General features: G+C 37.2%; 1 protein-coding gene across 2 annotated transcripts in view; it reads left to right on the top strand.

The window, feature by feature from the left end:
- ITGA8 (integrin subunit alpha 8) overlaps window positions 1-23,163 on the top strand; it is a 125,974-nt gene that overhangs the window by 1,824 nt on the left and 100,987 nt on the right. For both annotated transcript variants that reach the window (XM_049798484.1, XM_049798485.1), the window contains exons 3-10: window positions 10,276-10,376; window positions 13,063-13,186; window positions 15,478-15,539; window positions 16,561-16,606; window positions 17,597-17,722; window positions 18,858-18,902; window positions 21,912-21,955; window positions 22,954-23,010. In XM_049798484.1, coding sequence (XP_049654441.1) covers window positions 10,276-10,376; window positions 13,063-13,186; window positions 15,478-15,539; window positions 16,561-16,606; window positions 17,597-17,722; window positions 18,858-18,902; window positions 21,912-21,955; window positions 22,954-23,010 — 605 coding nt within the window. The remainder of the gene's footprint in view (window positions 1-10,275; window positions 10,377-13,062; window positions 13,187-15,477; window positions 15,540-16,560; window positions 16,607-17,596; window positions 17,723-18,857; window positions 18,903-21,911; window positions 21,956-22,953; window positions 23,011-23,163) is intronic.

Genomic DNA, 23,163 nt, shown 5'->3' with positions numbered 1-23,163 from the left:
GGAATATATTATCTATACAAATTAATTTCAGGTTTGAACAGAAAACTTACAGACCAAATGAAAATTCCATCACATTTTAAAGGGGCGTTTTGAAAAATGAATGAAAATGTAGTGATGAAACCTAGAAGGACATGTGGCTTTTCTGTGGGAAACTCCAGGAAAGTTGACTAAGAGACTCAGGACAACTCCATACTCTTGGCAGAGATGTCCGTTTACAGATACTATGTTTCAAATAAAGGCACAAATGCAGGCTGATGAGTAAGTGTATCGACAAGGCTTTGGACTGTATCACCCAACCATTCAGCTTGGAATCTCCAAAGCATGGCTCATTCAGTCTACCTGAGACTGTTGTGTCCTCTGGACAGATGCCTGACTTGTAGGTAGCTGACGTTAAGCCAGAGAAAGCCCATTGTGTAGATACAAATGCACTATACTTGGACTAGGGACTGCAGTATAGGCAGATTTAGCAGTGTTATCATTAGCTGTCTAATTCCGATACCAAGGGCAGTAAAGATATTTCACACAATTCAGCAATGGCCAGCTGCCCTCACAGACAGGGACCTCAGGAAGGTTTGCATAGCTTGTACCAGCACCCATTCTTCATTGCCAGAAACATAAAGGCCATCTCTAATATGCCTTAGGTGACTCTTTTTGCTGAAGTATGGATGTATATTTCATGTCAGTTTTTTCTCTCCAAAATATGCTACTCAAAGGAGCAAGTTTTCCATCTTTTCCACTATTCCCCCAAACAGAGCAGTCCACATGAGCTCTAGCCTAGATGATACTATTTCAAATAACCTGGTACACACAGTTCCTTTTGAAGCCTTTTGCCACTCTATGTCTAGTGGGACTTAGTCCTTAGTAAATATAAGGGGCATTTTCAGTTTATGGCTTTTTCTTGTACAGGCACCTTGTACTTGCTATGCCTTCTCCTACAACATCACTCAGAAATGCCACTATTCCCATTTCATATTTATATTCCCATTTTTATATTTATTCCAATAAACAGAAAAAAGTCAGTCTGGGTTGGTTGTCAAAGATCATATAGGAAGTTGGTGATGATACTGGTAACTGACTTGGGATTTTTTTCTTCTTGCTCTAGTTCCTTAACCACAAGATTATCCTTTCTCTCAAAACAAAAACACCCAGTAATTGTTGTAAGACTGGAAATTCAGCTCTAGCAGCTTTAATTTTAAAGATTAATACTTCATGCCTCATAGGAGATTTTGAAAAGTCTTGGAAAGCTTTGGGAATGTTTTCTGAAACAAGACAGAAAAACTACAGAGGCTGGTTCAGAGTTGGAAGATTTCATTTTAATGCATTTTTATACAAACCTTTCTTTTTTAAGTACTTTTTTCTTGACCAAATAATACCGCTCTTTCAGTTAGATTCACTAAATGCAATAGAAGAAACAAAACTGCTGAATAATTGAAAGGATTTTTAATTAAGATCAGAAGTAAAAATTGAGTGGAACTAGAAAGAAAGGGAGAGTATGATGTAACAGTTAAAAGGCAACGTGACCCAACAAATAGATAAAGAATTTGCTAAATCAGTATTTTTCAGCCATGAGAGTTCAATGGAGGACTTCTAAATTCTAAAGAATTAATAAAAGAAAAGCAGATTCACAGATACCATATCCCAAGTTAGATACGTGAAATCGCTGCAGGTCACAGAAACTGTGAAATTTCCACTATAACTTAAAAATTCAAGAGATCGACAAAGCCAAGTGGTTGAAAACCACTGGCTTAAATTACTTATGAGCATGAGGGCTCATGTCTTCCATTTCTGAGGGCTGGGTACACAAATGAACCTCAGGCATGTTGCATTCACTGCAAGTTATGTTCTGCCTTTGGGGAAGGAACATACAGTGCACTTGGATGTTATTTGGACTTTTACTGCCACAAATAAGTGTGTAAGTGGGCACGTAATTGGTAACACTCATATGTAACTGTACAGATTATTTCACTGTTTCCACAAAAACAGTAGACCTAATTTCAAGAAGGGTTCCTTCATTTGCAAGTGCTTTGATGTTATTTGTATTAACACTATTAATATCTCAGTCCTACTAAATGAAAACAGTTGTCTAGTATTCTGTGATGGCTTCAGTCAAGATTCTGGACATTTTTATATATTATGGTGTTACAGGTGTGGAGTTACTTTGTACTAATGTATAGCTATCCTGTATTTTACAGATATTGAGATATTTACTGAATGAATGGTTTGATATGCCTTCTTATGGGGCTGTAAAGTATAACAAACTACAAATGAACAAAATGTCTCCACAAGCTTTTAAGGCTTGTTAAGAGGCAATGATGAACAAGAACATGCTCATGAGTCAGGGAAGGGAAGGAAGGAAAAAAGAATGTGTTGAGTTTGTAAAGCATATATTGCCTCAGATAGAGGGGGCACTTGTCCAGAAAGTGATTTGAGGGAACCAAGTAAATGGTAGATGCCTTAGTGAAAAACTTAGGCCTGCTTAGGTTACTATTATGATGGTAAACGCTGAGACAGGATGGTCTTTGGTCCTATAGAGGCTGTTTTGTTGAAGTGTTTTGGTTTTTTCTGTGAATAATATCTTTCTATTTTTAAAATAACTGGAGTTTAAATTTAAAGAAAGTTATTCTATACCCTGCATGCCATAATGTCCTGAAGGGAGAATACAAATGCTAAGCCTAACTGGACCTGACATCCTGACACTGATGTAAGGCAACTGCAATGTTCCCCAGTGGATCAAAGAGCTGACATTGCAAGGGTTGCACTCAGAGTCACTGGCAAACTATGGCTAATCTCCCTGCCACCACACAGACTATGAAACTCAGGACTAAACTCTATTCTTTGTCTCATGTGAGCTTTAAACAACAAAAGACAAGTCGTTATGGTTCGTGAAGCTGTCTTGCTCCTTTTTTCTCAGAAGCTAAGATCACATGAGGGAGTAGACATTGCATTGTTTACTAATGCGTACCCAACAGGAACACTCAGTATTCACTCAATTCGCAGTGAAAGATATGAGAACACCTTTAAAAATGTGTCATTATTTCTAAGTGCCATGTTCTAGCTCTTGAACACAGACTGGGTTCCTTACTACTAGCGCTGATATTCAAAATCAAGACTACTCCTGAAATCATCTCTGTGGCACTGTGCATATGTTAGGGTGCTCAAGTTGGTCTGAGTGCTATGAGCAGCTGCATAACTTGCCTTAATGTGGCAATGTGTGTGGGCTAAACTATTCTGTTGTGAAGATGGCTTGGAGTTAGTAGAGGTGCAGGAGTATCTGTGGCCTATTCCTAAAAGTCATACCACCTAACTGAAATTGTTCTACAGGCAATTCTCCCACATTGTCACTAATCTTTCCTGTCACCTATCTCTGTTCTTCAGAGTAGCTAATCCAGAGATTTCCAAAGCAACAAGGTGATTTACTTGCAAACGAACATCAATTATTAATCTTATTGATGAAATAGATTGATCCCGACAAGGGACAGGGGGGCAGAGGAGGGAAGGAGGATGACATGTTGACATGCTTTAGGATTTGGGCCAACCCATGCATATACAAGTCATGTGACCAGTTGTTCCCGTATGGGTTGGCCAGTGATATGGCCTCCAGCCAAGAAGGGGCTTTAGCAGGAACTTTCTATGTTTCCTGTTGTTGATACAGCACTGACTCTGCAGTCCCATATTTGTAGTTCTTTGAAGCTCCCTAAATCTAGGTGCCAGGGCCAAGACTCTGGGAAGAAGCTGAAAGCACTGCCCCTGAGAGCACAACTGGTGCTTTAGCCTGCTCCATTGCAGCAGGGAACCGAGATAAAGTATAATGGAAGGGCTTTTAGTATCCCCTTACTCCAGGAGATATGAACTAAAGGGCAGAGACTCTTCTCCCTTGTTTCCCTGCCCTTTAAAGCTGTCCTGTTGCATTGCAGTGTAAGGCTGTGATACTCTTTGAAACCCAATGAGAGGACAGGAGAACAAGTGTTGGCATTATATTAAAGAGCTGTGATCTGTCTTTCTTCTCTTACCTACACAAAGCTAACTTCTCCTTTTCAGTTTCTCCATTATGAAATGAGGTTTACAATGACTATTTCTGCTTTAGCATTGAGGTAGAATTACCAAGTCCTTGTGTTTAAACTGGATGCTCTTCCATTCAGCTGCCAGGAGAGGTAGCAGGAGAGCAATATGAAGAAAACTTTCTCCCCGCTTGATTAGCTGGGGAACTTCTGAACCACACAAAGCATCTTGCAGCCAGAAGCAAACTTAAATGCCCCCTGAAGTGCACTATTGCGTTTGAAATCTGGTAAAAAGCTAATAGTTCATCTTTCAGAAACTCATTGTAATGGTTACTTTTAATTGTAATACTTAACAGACTGCAACAAGTTCTTATGTTTTAAATTAGCTCCTAAAAGCAGAATTTTAGATGCTACTTCCCCAGAGTTTCCAGAACTCACTGGGGTATTGTCTTGCTATCAGTTAACTTTACCAGTTTTTGTAAAATAGGTTATATTTTTCTAAACTAGCTGGAGAAAATTTGAACAGCCTCTGAAGAAGAACAGGGGAGGGGGATGTAGATCAGTTCTGGCCAAGCGTGCAGTTGATAAAAAACATGAGCTAATCTGGCCAGCAGTTGAGCTGAGTGTAACAGAACCCAGGTACTGTATAAGGAAAGGATGTATTGAGGGACTCGAGAGGTTTAGTTACATGAAAAAATCATTAGCTGTAGAGATGGTAAGATTCTAAGGAAAACTTAGAATCCTGTTATAAAACAGAATTTGCATCTCAAGAGAAAGTGCTGAGGGAGAACTTTGTTGTACTTTTAAATGTTGACACATTTCAGTCCATTATGCCAGTAAGACCTTATCTGGAGCCTCATGGTTCACTTGTAGCATTCTGATTTATAATAGACCCTCATGAGTTTCTTTTATAAGTCTCAGCCTTATCTAAAGAAGAGAAAAAAATACCCTTAGCTAGTTAGTTCAAGCCCTGAGGTCTTAATTTGTTTTTGATCAGATTGTACTTTGGGAAAAAATCCTATTAGGTTTGATGATTCTTTTTTTCTTGATTCATGGAATGAAAGTCCAAAATAAAGCTCTCTAGATATGATCTATTAAATTAAAATAACTCATATGAATAGCATCTAAGATACAATAAAAACCAGAAATTAAATAGATGTTTGCAGCATCAGATAAATCTAAAAATAGAATCTACTCTTCTCATCATGCAAGGGTTTTGCATGTCCCTACTGTCATACACACTATGGAGTCCTTTTTTTCCCCAGCATTAATATTGAAGGCAATTGCTTGTCTTGGTTCCCTAGATCATAGTCTTTAGCTTTGCATTTGTATTCTGTCTCTCTGTTGAGATTCTAATATCAATGACTCTGTAAATGTTACTGACTTACCTTTGCTTAGTAATGGGTGGTATGACTGGAATCTTTTATGGTAGTGATACCAAAAAAATATCACTCTGCCATGGTGAATAGGGTTGACAGGATCCCCTCTCTTCCCTCACTTCTAGAATATGGGACCATGTATGCCAGTACGAACCCTTACCTCTCTCTTCCCTCCTGTAAGGCAGGACCCTAATGATGCAGCAGGGCTGATTTCAAAGTTAAATTAGATTGCTCAGAGCCTTGTGTAGCCAAGTTCTGAAACTATCCAAGGATGGAGATGCCACAGACTCTCTGGGGAATCTGTTCCAGTGCTTAATCACCCTCACCGTGAAGAGTCTTTTCTTTATATCTAATCAGAAATTCCCTTGCTACAACTTGTGTCTGTTGCCTCTTTTTCTTTTGCTGCATACCTGAAATGGGAGTTTGGTGCTCTCTTCTCTCTACTTACTGAACACTGGATGAAGTGCAAATAGATCCTCCTTTGCTTTCTCTTCTTCAGGCCAAATACCCGGCAGTCTTGTACTGGTGTCTCAAAACTGTACGTAGCATTCCAGGTGTTGTCCCCATGTGAGGGGGATATTCACTTTCCCTGACCTATATATATTTATATAAATCTAAATGTTTGCTGGTTTTATAAATCTAAATGTTTGCTGGTTTTATATGTTTGTATTCCCATTTTATATAAATATGGATAGGTTGAGGTGATTATTCACCTTTACCCTGTGTACATATAATTATGTATAAATATATGAAATATATATCTATTAAATTTTATGTTCTCTGTATTTATTTATACGTATGCATACATATAATTATGTATAAGTATATGAAATATATATATTAAATTTTATATTCTCTGTATTTATTTATACATATGGATGTGCAGAGATACACACACAGACATATATCTCAAAACAGGCATTTGAAAGGGATTTGCCATCCTGGATGTAGTCTGAGTAGGTACAGATTAGAGGGCAGAGTGTAACTGAGCCTGCTGTAGATGCTTGTTAATGGCTATCTTTGTTTATCTAGTACATACAGGCAAACACACACAGAGCAAGTAAAGATAACACTTTTCAAAGTTCCTGAAGGGTGCGAACTTAACTGAAACAGTTGCAGTTTTATTACATATCTGCATTTGTTGCTTTGATTAGAAGCATTGTTTTCCTGTTTTAAGTTTGATTAAAATATTTTTATTTGCTTTTGTTCATTTGAGTATCTTCAAATTATAACAGATGCTGCATTTTTTACTTCTAGTTTTCAGTTAACCACAATGAACCACTGTCAGTGTTTGCAAATACATGTTTCTTATGCAGATCCTGATTACTACAACAAATAAATATTTGTAAGAGTAATGTTTGATTCATGCCTGTTAAACAGTTTATAATGTGCTGACACAGTGACTATGAGGACACCAATAGAATAGAATGGAAAGTGCCAAATTTAGTGTAATGTGTGCAAATGATGGATTTGCATTAACACTTGCTCCAGGTTCAGGCTTTAATTCCTAAAAATGGATCTCTGCACTGTTGTTCTTACATAAGTTTGCATTTTACTGTCTGGATTCAAATTATTCTACTTGTCCTGCTCCTGCTTTGGCAATTTAAGGGGCTTTTTTCCCTTTGGTAGCCCCTAGGTACCTTGAGTCTAACAGACTGGATGAAGGAACACTGACTTGGAAAATCATGTTTCACCATCTCCAGAGCTGCTTCTGAAGCTGGATTGTGGGGCAGTACAAGTATATAGGAGTCTTGGCTCCTGCAGCAGAAAATGAGATGCTTTTGGGTTGATGAAATGCAGTTTAAGTATGTCCTTGCACCTAAATTTATACTTACACATCTCTCTGCTTTTTGCGTACTCCTGATTGTCTGGGCCTTAGCCTGCAATACAGTCTTAGGCAGTACAATTAAGAGTGACGCCGGGACTGAGTTTCAAGCCAAATTTACGAGTCATCCAGACTGTTGACCATCTGGAACAGCTCCTGGGCTGGCCCTGAAGCAATCCAGCTGGTACTCAGGCACTCCCTGGACCGCTCTGTGGACAGGCTCAGGCGTTGTGTGCCCAGCCCAGCTGCTGCCTTGTATTCTAGCTGTCCTTGCACTAGTGTCACGTATCATGATACAAGATAGCCTGGACTCTTTCCTAAAAGGGGCCAGGCATTCTCTTCCAGAAGAGGAGATGACGTTTGAATACAACCTGAATTCAAGCCAAGTTTTTGCTGTTCACGGAAATATAGCTTAGCCTATGGGTAAGGTACAGTATAGACATAGCCTGTGGGCCTCGGATTTCCATAAATAACACAAGGAGGGATATTTCTCTGTCATATAAGGGTGTTGTCAGGATACAGACAAGTTATTTTTTGAAACATGTAGATAACATAGTTTTGAGGGAAGTACTAAAGACAGAAATAACTGTTTTTTTCAGACTGGATAGGGATTTATCTGAGTAAATGAATAGTTTTCATCTGAGTCTAGTCTAAGCTGGTCATCTGTGGCTATTTACAATTGGTAAAAAAAAAATAAATTAAGTACTTTTAGGCCATGGTTCTTCTGACCTTCTCAGATGTTTGCTTTAGGAGGAGAAGAACTGTGCCCTAGATCGTGTCCTCAGTTATAAGTGGATGACTAGCTCAGAAGTGGACATTTCCAGTCGCTTCATTCAGAGCCTTGTTGTCTAACTGAATACTATCAGGGCACGGTAATAACAGTCCATGTGTATTCCGACAAGTTAGTTGTGTATATAGCTTCATTCTGATAAAGTTATAGGGGAAGCAGTAGCTGGTTCACAGCAATCTGAAATACTGATTAGTTGTTATACAAAAAAGACTAAACTGTATTTTAAGGGACAACCTCAGATACTGGGATTATGACTCCATAGCTCCAGCAAGGATCCTGAACAAAGGTGATTAGAGAATTTCTGTCAAAAGAGATTTATCTAGGGAAAAAAGCTATTTATTAATTTTTGTGTCTGTGATATTTTACTGATTATTTTGTAATGAAAATCCCATGCCACATGATGAAGGATTCACACTATACCAGATGCTACTAAGCAGGGTGGGTGGGTGGGTGCATACAGTTCTTGCAGATTTACTGGTAAATTCAGCTATGGTTTTTACAAATCCTGCAAACAGTTGTACTAGTTTTAAAAACTAACTTCTTTTCAAATTTTAGTATACTTTGCCAGTAGAGAAATATGCTGTTTTGATTGAAAATGTAAGCTCTTTTTTAAGATAGAATATTGGTCTTGAGCACCCTCAGAGCCAGGCTAGCATTGGCTACTGTAAGCTGACCATGGCTAATTTTCAAGCTTCAAAAGCTTCAGGACCTCATCTGTGGACATTGATCACGTTCAGATCTGCTGAAGCATTAAAAAAAAAAAAGAAAAAAAGAAACCTTTAAAGTTTGAAAGGGTTTGACTTCATTGGAAAATATAATCAAAAGTAATGTTGCCAGCAACTAGGTAGAAGCTGGCAGCTCCTACAATGCAGTGTGTCAAAGTAGCTGTCTACCACACTCTTAAAGTTTAGGCCTAACTTAAATAAAATGTATTTTTAAAACAAATATTTTTAGAGTGCTTTTAAATTGCTCTTCATGAATTTTTAAGATCTAAATATTCCTGACATTTCTTTCTCTTATCTCTCTAAGCATGGATTTCTGTAATAGCTTTTGTAATTGGCGCAGCACAGAAACAATATTTGTATGAAAGATGTTTCTCAGAGACCTTCAAACTTTCACAGATTCATTCTCATTCAACTTTCCTTCAAGTTTCTTAGAAAAAATAAAGAGATAGGGTACCCTTGTTCTCCAAATGTAATGCGTTTTTCTTTCTAACTCAGTTTATATGTGTAACATTTATGAGGTTACCACGAGCTGAAGTAACAGGTGATCCAACCTCCTAGAAAAGCATTCAGGTATCTATTCCTGTCAGGTAAATCCCAGGAAGTGCTGGCTTTTTAAAGCATTGGCTGCATTTTGCTCAGTTTTTTAAAAATATATGTAAATCCATACAATATAATCTAACATTACTTTTTTTTTCTACATTCCAAGGTAGACAGTATATAGTTTTATTTTCACTTAGCATGAATAAAAAGGTTTGATTCTTGTGAAATCCCTCCTGATAGGAACCAGAAACAAACATAAGGGAATGCAGACACAAGGGGGAAGGAGTAATGCCCTGCTTATGTATAAATTGAGAAGTTCATTAGGAATGACTGGTAAGGGAAGAGCATAGCTCATGGACATATGGGAAATCAGTTTACTTCAGAGAACTGAGGGTGAAAGGAAGGGTTGTCTGCTTTTTATTAAAACCTGAAGTGCATTGTAATTGGCCTGAGTCTTTGCCCAGATGGCTTCTCTTATGCTGACATCTGCAAGAGTGTATATAAAGCAACATTAAGAAGCTGTCTCTTGTGACAGTGTGTACACATGTAATTCTGTTTAAAACTAAGTCTTTTGCTTTCTGCAGTGTTGGTCTTTGCATAAGCATACTGAGAAATGTCATTTGTTTGACAAAAACTAATTATGGAACATGCTTTTTACATGGAAAGTTTCTACCACATATGAGAAAACTTTTTAGGAATTTTCACTTATTTTTGTAGATTCTTGTTCATTCTTCATCACAAATTCCAGGTAAACATTTTTTTTTTTGGCAAGGAGAAACACTGAGTTTCTTCTTCCAGTCCTTTTAATTTTTTTCTGACGTTTTAAGTGAATTTAAGCTGGTTTCCACTGACCAGTGAAAAGCTTAAATGATGCTAGAACATCCATTTCCTATTAAGCTGGTAGGATGATGACAGTGGATGCAATGTAATATATCCATTAATCTGTTCACTTGTACCTTATTCACAGGATAATACTTTTTAAAATAAGCTGTCAACATACTGCTTCTTTCTTTGTCAGACAACAGGAAAATTAAAGTCAATGGCACCAGGGAACCTATTGAGTTTAAGACAAATCAATGGTTTGGGGCAACAGTCAAAGCTCATAAAGAAAAAGTTGTGGTAAGTCTTATGCATTTGGTATTCATTTAGAGATAATGTGTATTTTTCTCAAACTTATATCTGTAATAGCTCTCTATGTGTAGGTTATGGAAACAACTCTATGATTATGCATGAATTATAAAACAGATGATGTATATAACTCAGAAAGTGAAAGCAGTCTATAAAATCAGATTGAACTGATCAAGTGAAGATGATCCCACTGCCATGTGAAAATAGCAGAATGCCATATTGTTATGGAAGTGAATGATGATTTTTTTTAAAAACAGATAATGGATGTATTTTAGAGTTACACAGTAACTGATAGCTAGATGCTATAAAATGTTTTGTATTATGAAGCTCTGCTTGAAATGTTAAACAGAGAATGTAATGACAGCCAAGAACCTGCGCTGAAGATCAATTAGTAAGAGAAAGCACTGACCTCTTTTGTCACATTTACATTGTTTTGAACAGCTTTGTCATAGTTGTGGTAAAACAGCTGCAAAAAAGTCATAACAAAAAATCTCCAAATCAAGATTGCTGTCAAAGTGCAATGTCTGTTTTCCAGTTTCACTGAACATTTTACCTGTATTGCTAGAGTACCCCAGCAGGGGGCAAGTACTTTTATTGTTGAGTAAAGTAGTGGTGATGCTGCTTATACACAGACATTTTGTATTTACAATTTATGCACTAAGGTTTACATTGAAAATGTCGCTGAAATAATTGTGATAAGAATAATTAGTTTGATCATTAGTTTTATTAGTTTTTACAATTGCAAAGCAATAATTCATATCTTGGGATTTGCTTAAAACTTCCAATTATTACTTAAGGAGTAATAATGGAAGAACTATCTAATGGAAATTCTTCCCTTAAATAGTATGCCTTGTGATTAACCTAGAGAAGGATTTTGACACGAAACAGGTGATGAATAAAACATCACCCTATTCTGTTACAGAGCTAGCATATACTGTTAATTCTCTGTCACTTGTGTCAGTGTTATCAGCTCTCAAAATTCCTATTTAATGCCTTCATGTACCACTCTTTTGTACATGCACTTTCTGTTTAAAGGTTAATTACACAGAGAAAGTATTTGTAAGAATAAATATTATATCACTTTTCTGAATTGTCAATGTAAAAATTCTAAAAATAGCTGAAAATTTTTCATTTTATATAGTCTACTAAACAACAGTTCACAAACTGGAATAGAACTGTTCTTTACCACCATTTGCTGAATCTTAAGGAAATGAGCATAAAACCTCATCACGACTGATGTGCTATGTCTGTACTGACCAAACTTTGATTTGTTTCTAATAACTCTTCTCAGGCTTTCGGAAACAGAGATATAGTCAACACTTTTCAGGCAAAAACTTGAACATTGAAGCTAGAAAACTGTGTCTTTTAAGCTTTGTAGACTGAAAGGAGAGAAAAAGAAAATGTAATCTAGCTGTCAAAAATTTTTTTTAAACTACAAATGTGATAGTAAACAGCATTAGGTTAACTTTTATGATTATGTATAATACTTGTTTCAATCTGTTTTGCTTGATGTCAAATGTACCTAAAATCACCCTCACAGGACACGTATTCCTCTTGCTGTACTCTGGTTTTGCTCTCTGGTATGTTTTAATCTGTAAGGTCTTCTAGGCAGGAGCATGTTAAGAGTCCCTGGTCCTTAAACCATAGTTCCAGAAGCTCTGACTTTTATGGTAAGCTCTGAGTAGCACAGTGGTTCATCTAGTTGGAACTGATTGCAGAACTAAGGCTTGTACAGTAAGGTGAATAATAACAATGCTTGCCATAGGTAGATAGGTTTCTGATTGGAAAAGTAAGACATTGTAGGACATGAATGGAGGAATTTTTTGTATCTTACAGAGGCAAGGTTGTAGGGAGAGGTGGTGTCTTCTCCCCTCCAGCCAACTGAAAAGTTTTAGGGCACAGGAACCCCTGAAGAATGACTTGCATACCTGACAGCTTATCTTTTCTATTTTTCCAATTACTTGAATTGCTTTCAAAAAAGATAATCTCTCTCTACACAACTTGTATGTCTTTTATCCTTACACTGTCATGTTTGTAACACCACTACCGTAACACAGATGATTAAATTTTAGTTCACTAGCCAAAATTTGTTTAGCAAAAACCTGTTCACTGAGAGACTATTGAATACATTATAACTGTATCATCTTTCCAAAGATTTGAACCAGGGGTTTATAAGGAGGTAGACAATCTGATGATTGTGATAGACAATATGATACAACACTGACAAATCTCCTTCTGCTGAATAGAATCATAGCAGTTCTAGTGCAATGGCCATTATCTTAAGACATATCAAAACAGAAGTAGGAATGTCTTCAGCTGCATGTATGTGATCTATATCTTAAACTGTGGGATCAAGTCCTATGGAGTGAGCGGTAACAGAGCAAACATATTACTTGTGAAGCAGACTTAGAGGGTATTTCTAACATATACTTAAATGTGTAGTCCCTGACAGATTTCACCTGCTAAGGGCTATAAGTGAAAGATCAGACTATGCCTTTCAGGTTATAATGAAATTATAAGAAGCAGTGGTTGTGCATTTTCTTTTGTCAATATGTTATGATCATTGCTACATGAATGATACAATACCAGAGAGAATCCTTGCACATTGTTAAAAACTACCTTTGTGAGATGCGTGAGTGTGTGAAAGGCACGTGTGACATCATTTCTGTTTTGACAGGCTTGTGCTCCATTATATCATTGGAGAACCCTTAAAGATAGCCCTGAGAAGGACCCTGTTGGCACCTGCTATGTAGCAATTCAGAACTTCAGTGCCTATGCTGAATATTCACCTTGTCGCAACAGTAAGTATTAATAGGAACAATTTTGTGTTGGAGGAATTGATACTGCACTCAGTGTTTTCATACTTTCAGTCTTCACACAGTCTTGGTTGAATGAAGATTACTATATGATATTATTGCATTGGATGAGGGTTTAAAGAAAAATCGACACTAAATTATATGCCTGCATTGGATGCTTTTTTGTATAATTGAAAGAGGACAAATTAAGTAACTTAAGCTTATACAGTTATAGTGATCAGATATAATTGGTTCAATTTAAATGGCTTTAAAATGTAGCAAACAGATCTAGATAAGAACCAGACAGCATTTTAAACCAATTACTCATGCTCATTCTGAGTATAAATCTCTCATCATAGGATCACCATCTGAAGACCAGACCCCGCACAAACACATACAAGCCTGTATCACCATTTGTGCCAATATCACCCACAATAGCTCATTTATGAAAGACTTCCAGCATGGAAGAAAGCTATGCACATTAGCACTGCTGTTCCACACTCTTCTCCGTGCTGTTTTCAGTATGTGGTAGCAATCTCTTGGCCTTACTTCTTGGGGAATAGGCAAAAACAGCGCACGTATATTTAGAACCAAGTTCAGTTACCTTGAAGTCTCCGTAAAATGCCACACATTGGATTAAATCAGTTATTCATCCAGTTCAGCTTCCTATGTCTAAGGGTTTATGATGATTATTAATACTCTAACTACCTCAGTGCTCTAAATTATTAAAATTAATATAAGTATCCAGTGACTTTACTGACCTTTGGACTGGGCTGGGTGTACGGCAGTTTCTGCACTCACAGATGTTATAATTGTTCTTTCAGCTACTTGTCTAAAGGTAATGTGTGTAAGATAGCAAATATGATGGGCTTACCTATGCCTTCCAGGGGAAACCCTCACAGCAAAGCTATGATGTTGTTCAGTTTAGCTGAGATGGTTAGCTGTTTCAAGTTGTATGTGCTAGCCAGTAGCACGAGAAGTCTGAATGTAGTTCCTTGTCACGATACCCCTTCTACAGAGACCCTGCTACTGCAGCTAGCATTCTTGCCATGTGCACATGGGCTAATTTCAAAATACACCTTTTAACTGTTCTTCTAGTGCAAACTGTGCTCCTACCTTTGAGTTTCTCATGGATTATTTTTAACAGGCATTTTACAGAAAAAGTAGACACTTACTTCACATAATTAAACGGTCTCTTGCCTGTGAAAAGCTAGAGGCAGCATCAAATCATGTAGCTGGATTTTCCTGACATCTGACAGGTGTGTGATAATGTAGCCCAATAATGCTTTTCATGGTCTACCAGAAAATCTGCACACCTATAGCAACATAAGATATTTTCATGTACATTCAGTGTTACTCTGTGGCTTTCCTTTTCTCACATTGTAGTATAGCTCTAAACTGAGTTGTGCTGCCAAGTCTTTCTTTTAAAGCCTAATCCTTGTCCCTGGATGGACAGGTACAGAAAGAAGCTGAATCTGTAAGAAATGGTGACCATGAGATCTGCTTCATGTAATTCTGATGTCTCACTGGGGCTTTGCCAAAGGCTTATGCCATTTGAAAAGAGAGTTCAAGTGGCCATTCCTGCTCTCATTTTCCCAATCCTGCAGGTTTCCAGAGCTCCAGCATTCATAGGAAAGCCCTAAAATGCATGCCAATACACTTTGTACAATTATATAATGATTTGGAGACTAGAAATAAAAATGAACAAAAGCAGGAAGGATGTTTTTGCATGTACAAATGTGCATCCAAAATTACATTACACTTCAGTCCTCATTGAGCAAGTGTGTGTCAATTAAAGGGCTGGTCCTTGTGAAGGACATGTGCCCCTTTCCCTTGCCATGGTACAGATAACCAGGATGTTGTCTGAACATTGACCCATGCTGATGCATCCACTATGTCAACATTTTTTGAGAATGCCTTGGTAAACACTTATTCTTGTGTTTATGGCAGAGCAGACTGTGGTGACCATTCTAGGACTTCTTGTTAAGTTATTACTTCTGTATCTCCAGCCAAATTCAAACTGACTCCCTGGTAGTTGTTGCAAAGGTTCTTCCTTGGCAGTGAGAGGAGAAAGTTCCAAGTAACTGGTCCTGTTTTTCAAAATCTTCACAAGGGGGCTGCATGTTCAGGGTCCTGTAGAAGGTCTTGATTTGCTCTGCCTTTTCTGAAAAAGAATACACCTCTTTTCACATATACTGGTAGTTTTGCATTTACAGCCTTACAGCTCGAGGGGTGTTTAAGCTGTCTTCCACATGCACTGTGAAATCAATAAAATGCTTCTACCTTCATAATTGCAGGCAATGCAGATCCTGAAGGACAAGGCTTTTGTCAAGCAGGTTTCAGCTTAGATTTTTACAAGGTGAGATTCTGCTTCTGAAATACTTTGACCAAAGGTAATTCTAATATATCCTTAGTGCTCAAGCACTGTCTCAGGGATCAAAAGTTTATCGCCATGCTGTTTCATATGGAAAGTTTCATGAAGTTGTTGCAAGCTCTTTCCTCCTTTGCAAGCTTCAAACTTTCTGGTTTCATTAATAAAAGAAATACTGCAGTCAGCACCTGTTGATCTCTTTGCAGCACTCCAATCTGACTCTGCTCAGTCTGTCTTAATAGATAATTAGGCAAAAATTTGTATGTGCTTCTATCTCAGTGTGTCCCACTTATGATGCTTTCCAGAGACCTGACTTTCAGGAAATAATGGGCAGGCACCAGCTAGTTTTTAAAAGTTAAAATAGCTTGTATAAGGATGCTTTTGGAGGCAGACTAGTCATTGAGTAAGACTGTTCTTTTATGGAGGCGAAAATCAAAGTGCTTAAGGGAAACAGATAGTTGTTCTTATAAGCCAAGAGGGTCCAGAAACAACATTGTAGGCCAAAGAATAAACTTTGCAACTATTGTTAGTTACTGTTTGTGCCATTATTACGGCACCAGGATCTCACATAACTTTGAGCATTGCCATCGTTTTCAGTGTTCTGCAGCTACATTGTTATTCACATTATTAATAGCTGAGGAGTAAAGACCTCATTGTAGGGCAGACAAAAGTATATTTCTCTGTAAAGCATTACTGTTGCTTCATTGAATGTGAAGACCCTTTTATGCTGACTTTGTTTTGTTACAAATAATCAGGAATTTTTAGAATGCTGTTAGTGCTAAAAAAATTATGGCTTTCATTCAAGTGAAGATGCATAGGGTAATCTTAACTTTATTTAACTGTGGATTTTCCTGCACATCCATGCACCTACATCCTTTCCTTGAACAGGGCTATTCTCCTTTATTATGATTCTGATATTCTTTTGGTCATTTAAATTGTTTTTCCCATGCATGCTTGATTTTGTTGTCTTCTTTTGTTGTGTAATTTTATTCAATTCTGCTTTTTGTAGAATGGAGACCTGATAGTAGGCGGGCCTGGTAGTTTTTATTGGCAAGGTATGTTCATCTGGCTGGTTAACTTGATCTAAGAAGTGAAGCAGAAAGTATTGTGGAAAATGCTGTTCTAGATTTTCATTGTTTTCTCAGTTTAAGATAACCAGTCTCTGGTCTTATTTTCAACAAATATAAATCAGAAGAATTGCTTAACAAAAAACTGAGAGTAAAAATAAGCCAGGGGAAATTTCAGGGTGTAGGTTATTTAGGAAGTGAAACAAACAGAAATTATTTTAATGTTGGCATTTTAGCACATTTGTCATTTAATTAATAAGCTGGCTTTTCCCTAGAAGTACTGCAATTTTAATAACAGCTAATATTTGTACAGCAAATATAATATTTTCAAAGTTTTTGTCACTATTTGTTTCTGAACACAACCTTTTATTGCTATCTGCATGTATTTTTAGTTCATTTGTGGCATCACTGTAGTTTCCAAGATGTAGTTTCTCATGTAAGTAAAACCTGAAATGGTTTTGGTAAAGGGTTAAAAGGGTTTTTTTGTTTTAACTTGTTTTGACATGTATGATATAGCTGATTCCCAGATTCTGCCTACCAACTTCCCTGTTGTCAGCTTCACTGATGTGTGTTTTTACATTGCTGTTAAAGGAGGAAGATCTAGTTGATTATGATGGTAGGGAATTCATAGCTTTGAATTGTCGATTGAGAAATTACTTCCACTGGTCAACTACATTTGTACTGTACAGCATGAAAAGGTAGCTGAGCCTGAAAATGCTTGACTAGTTTAAATCAGCACCTTGAAATGGGTCTGGAGATGTTTTTGTGGCGGTTCAATAGAGTGTCGAAGCCTTGTTTTGTTGATTTATGTGTCCTCTTGAGACTTTCAGGATAATAATGGAGAAAGATTGAGAGAAGATGTCTGCTCTTTGCATCTGTGCTATATTATCCCTTCAGCTCTGATGTTCTGCTAGCCCTGTGTTGTAGAAAGTGTCTCTCCTTTATGTCCCTTTTGTTTATGAAGTTGTTTGAATCCAGGTCAGGTAATCACTGCAAGTATTGCGGATATCATTGCAAATTATTCCTTCAAGGATATTCTGAGAAAACTGGCACGAGAGAAGCAAACAGGAGTGGCACCACCCTCGTATGATGACAATTACATGGGTAAGCTAAGCTCTGTGTCAGTTACCAATATTTCTAAAAGCATGGGTCTTACATAAATGTGAAAAAAAGCCCTAAGTTACTAATCTCCCACTCTTGAGACGATTTAAACATGTTTTGCCATAAGCACAACTGCAGATCAGTAGTTTGCTGTTACTTCAGTGGGATTATGAACATTCTTAAAATTATGCACAGCAACAGGGTTTGAAGGTAGAGATCTTAAATGGCTCATTAGGGTTCTTATTATTTGATCTTAAATAATTAAGCAGAAATACAAATTTTTCCCATTTATATCTTTCTTCATTCCAAGATGATGGATTGAATTTAAAGTAATTGAAGACTATTTAAACTTTTAATAGATAAAAGAAAATTCAGTTCTACAGTATTTTGTACAGTATTGCAAAAAATACCCAATTTATTCTCACTAGTATTTAAAAGATACAATTGAAGCAAGCAATAACAAAAGTCAGTTTGAAGATATTATGTAATAAATAAAAAAAAGGCTCTTTGTGTACCTTTTACTAGTACTGATCTCTAAGAATTTGCATGATAGTCACATGTCTCTGCATGTAAGAGTGTTTTTTCTTACACAGTTATAGAAAAGATGCAGTGGAATTTAAGGCAAAGATGCATCCTTTCATCTCTGCCCATAGATTTGAAATTACAGTGCCTGATACAATCCAAAAGTCTTTACTCTGTCAACAGCAATTATCTTACAGGTTTACTAAACCTCCAGGAGGTACTTAACTGCATCTTTGGAAATCTGTCTTCCATATAGAGCTAAAACAGGATACTCGCACATTACAGTACAGTAATGAAGACCTAAATTGTGTAAATACCTGTTAGGGCAAACCATCATAGTACCTGCTTTTTTTTCAGATAAATTATTAAGTATTAATTATTTAGAAGCTCATTTTTTGAGAAAAGGGATAGATTTATTATACATTCAGACCTACAGTTAATTTAGTCATAATAATGTGATAAGCAGTTTTCCTTTTTTCTACAGAGTTTTAATATACTAATGTTAGAAAATCTGCATTCTGATGATCAGATGAACAGACAAATCTGGTTGTTCTTGTGAATTTTTTGAAAGAAATAGTTTATCAAGTTGTTTTGCTTGTAATTTATCTGTAAACAGGATACTCTGTGGCTGCTGGGGAATTTACTGGGGATTCTGAGCAAGGTAAGAAGCTATATACTTGAATGGAAACCATATGGCTGTACACCTATTAAATTCCTCATATGGGGTCTCTATGCAGGAACATACCTTTTATGCATTTGAAACACTGGTGAGACTTAAGCTATCTGTACCCAGCATTCTCAGAGGCAAATATTTCCTTAGAAGGTCTGAATCTGTTGTTATGGTATCGTGCCCACGCATTTGTTCAGCAGTTAAAGTTGTGACAACATGGTAGGTAGAGCCATCCAGGCTCACTTAATTTAGCCAGTTTGGTGACCAGTAGTAACAAGTGCAGCCATCAGTGCAGTCCTGTACAGTGTTGGTCCATACTCAAGTTACTCACCTGCATAGAGGCTGCTGGGCCTCAGCATCTGGCTGTCCAGATGCAATGTGGCTTGGAAATGTCTGTGTGTGCTGAAAGTGCACTTCTGTCTGCCACATAAACATCACAGTCCAGGTTAGGAGATAACATTCAGCTGCTTCTGGACAAAGACAGGTGTCTACACTGGCATGCTAGCTCTTGTTGGTGAAAGCAGCTCTTGGCTCTATAAAAGTTTTCCTAGTTCCAGTTCATGTGCCTTAAAGGTGGGGTGCCTGGGGCAGTTCATTAGCTGACCCTTTTCATAAATTATATTTTCCTGCACAGGCATAATGCAGTACAAACAAGTTCCCTGTGCTTTTGCTCCTACCCCAAGCCTTATATTTAATAGCAGGAGACAGAAGAATTTAATTCCTTTTATTAAAACCTGGGCTTAGAATGAGAGAAAACATTCTACAGGAAGATGAGGTGTTCAATTAGTCCCCTGAATTAGAAAAAGCTGAATGCACATGAATGTAAATGTCCAAATATAGAATCATGCCTCAGACTTTGTAATGGTTCTTGCCTGGATCAAGTAAGTTTGATACAGAACATATTTAGAATAATTTAGACAGCAACTGTCATCCACAGAGAACCAGACATCTCACAGATTAATAGCATTGCTTAAAAACATCATCACTGTGAAACCTTCACCTGAAATATTTCATGATCTGTAAAACACCACCTTCTAGGACACTACATTCATGATTTGATAAAGTAGAGCAACATGCACTGAGGAACAGGTTTTGACTAAAATGATAAATATTTTTTTTAAATTAGAAGAATGTCATTACATAACTTAGAATTCAGCTCAAACACTGAGGTTCAAGTTGTTGCCTCTGGCAAAAGGTGACACATGATATTTATTAGTTTCACATGGCCAGGAAAAACTGCCCTGGAAGGTGGCAGCTCCAGTAACATAGTTCTGTAATTCTCTAAGGACAAAGTTAGAGCAATCCATCCTGCAGGGCCTAGGTTTAGCAGCAATAGTTCCTGGAACACCACTGTGGCTTTAACTAAATACCAACAAGACTTAAACTTCACTTAGTTGATGTGCTGAACTCATAGCACAAAGTGCTGTGGCAGGAGAACTAAAACCAAGTTGAATGTTCTCTGATTTTTAAGTTGTACGGTAAATTTTGTGGGTGTGTTAGAAATGGAACGCTAGTTTTTCTATGTCTCTGCAAGCTGAATCCACTGTAGAAGAAAACCTCCTGTCACAGCTGTCTGTTTGGTAGAGTATGTTGAAAATAATCAGTTATAAATAGAAATTTGTCCATGATTTAGGTATTTTCAGGTGTTCTGAAATTGTACAAGATTTTAAAACATATAGTTACCTGAAAATATCTGTGATCCCTGGTGTTTCATACCTTAGGAGCTATGTTTCTTGTGTAAGGCTGACAGTCTGTCAGAAAGTATTGCTTAAGGAGTATCTTTCTTGAGGGCGTGAACAGCTCCATGGTCCAGACTCACAAAGCCAATAGAGACATACTGCATTTCTAGAAATGAACCCCGTTCCCCAGAACTGCTGCTGCTTAATCCCTGTAAAGTTAGTTTCCTGTCCTGTGCCATTCTGGGTTAAAAAAAAATAAATGAAAATTTTGAGCTGAGTGCTATAATGTGGAAAAAAAGATACATTCCTGGTAATGGAAGGCTGCACCCACCTCTTTTATTTTTTTTTTAATGCATATTCACATTTTTATAATGGATGGTTCTTGAATCAATAAGTCATGTGAATGATTGGCACAAAGAATTGCATTGTTGGCTGACCTAGGAATCATCTGTGTCCTGTTCAATCCTTCATTACTACTTCCATCTCCCCTTAACCAAACACAATCAACCACAGTGGAGTATATAAACCCAGAGAAGAACAGAGGAATGCTAGGTCAATACAAGCAGGTGTCTGAGGTGCTTTGGTATCTGAAGTTCCTGCTGCTGTCTTCTGATGTGGATATCCTAATGAGGGAAGGTTTATACAATTAAGACTGCAGGCTGTGACTTTGCTCCTTTCTTCTTTTTTTTCTATTTTTTCCACTAGTTGTTTAAGATTTCACCATTGAGCAGAATTATATCCTAGAATGCAGCTAGGTCCAGTGTTTCATGTTCTTGTTCAATGGATTCCCCCAATGCCGCTCACAAAAAAATTCCTTATAATGCTTTCAGATAGCCTGTGCAGAACTTGTCAAAACACTTTCATGGCATCAAGCCAAGTAACAGATGAGACAAACTGTTGTGCAGCCAGAAAGAAAAGGGGTATTTGTAAGGACAATTGTGTTTAACTTCTGTACTGTAGTGTGTGATGCCACAACCAATTCTGGTTCCATCAATCCACAGCTGTCAGGTAACAAGCTGAATTGTACTTACAGCTTTATTACACTGTGCTATGCTAAGTAATGCTCAGCAGAAAGAGATTTCTGGATGAGTGTATTCAGCAGTGAAGATGTAATATTTCATGCAAGTAGATGCACTGAATGAACGTTAAAATCTTATGAATTAATGTCTTGAAGTGATTTGCAGGTGTTTCTGATAAGATAAAAACTCAAATTCCTAAGGGTTATATGTCAAGGAAGAATTTAAGTGGTGTGGGATGCATGTTGCATGCACCACTCAGATGACAGCATAACCAGTTCACTGCTGATCATTTATCTTTTCAGAGTTGGTTGCTGGAGTCCCGAGGGGAGCACAGAACTTTGGCTATGTATGTACTGGAGCCACATTTTATCCCTTTTATAGTGAGAATGCAGTCAGACCATTTGGAAGATTAAAGTCTACATTATATTTTCTGTCTCTTTGATCCCAAACCTTCTAATCAGAGAAAACTGCCAGTGACTTTCACCCTCAGGCTTACCTGGCTGGGTTGAAATGCCTTACCAGTTTGGGCTTTGAATATTAAGCACTTAGTCCTTTCTGAAGTTTGTTTTCAATAGCCAATTACAAGCATACTTGCAGTGTGACTGGTATCACTATACCCATTGAGCTTTATCAGACCTGAGCTTACCCATAGGTTAGCATATTTCATATGCAATGCTGTGTCCACAGTGGAGAGAAGTCCAAGTTCAGATTATTCATACCCAGTGTTTATTTTCAGTGCTCTAAGTATATACACTGAATACCAGATGCAGAGAGTCATGATACGCAGTTAGAAGTGAAGGAAGAAAACAATCTATGGTTGTGGATACATCTTTTACCTCATAGGAAAAAAAAGTTTCAGAACTAACCTGATTGGGAAACAGAGATCCCAGCCACAGACACATCTGCTAATTTTGTGGACCCAAAACTCCTTCTGTCTCTGGAACTTATTCATACCATTTTTCAGAGAAAAGGGGTGTGTATGTGTTGTGTGTGTATATATATATATATATATGTATGCATGCATATATTTCTTCATGTTCTAAGTTCATATTTTCATGTGTACTAATGTTGTCACTGATTAGCTGATAATCTGTGACTTCCCACTGTTCACAGTGTCCAGTAAGGAAGGAAAATAGTCTTTTGCCCATTTTATTCATGTGGGACCTGAGACTCATAAAATCTTAGTGATTTGTTCAAGATCTTACAGGAAAACTGGTGAAATGAAAGAATTGTTTTTTCTTGGCCACTTGGACCATCCTTCAATGTGTCAAATTGGTTTGCAGTGATGTTATGCTGTAGCATCTCCATGTGTGCTTGAAACTTTCCATATTTTTCTGTTACCAGGTCTCAATTATTAATTCTTCAGACTTGACCTTTATCCAGAACTTCACTGGTGAACAGGTAATGTCAAGCAACTATGTGATGAAATATTACTTCTCTAGAGGATATAGTTTCATTAACATAGTTTCAAGAATATATAAAATATTTTTTAGAATTAATGACCATAGAAACAAAGAGGATTATCAGTAAAAAATTTTAAAAATTGATATCTGA

This window comes from Accipiter gentilis, chromosome 4, assembly GCF_929443795.1.
Source record: "Accipiter gentilis chromosome 4, bAccGen1.1, whole genome shotgun sequence".
NCBI lineage: Eukaryota > Metazoa > Chordata > Aves > Accipitriformes > Accipitridae > Astur > Astur gentilis.
The sequence above is the reverse complement of the archived record's forward strand: the minus strand, read 5'-3'. Positions and strand labels throughout refer to the sequence as shown.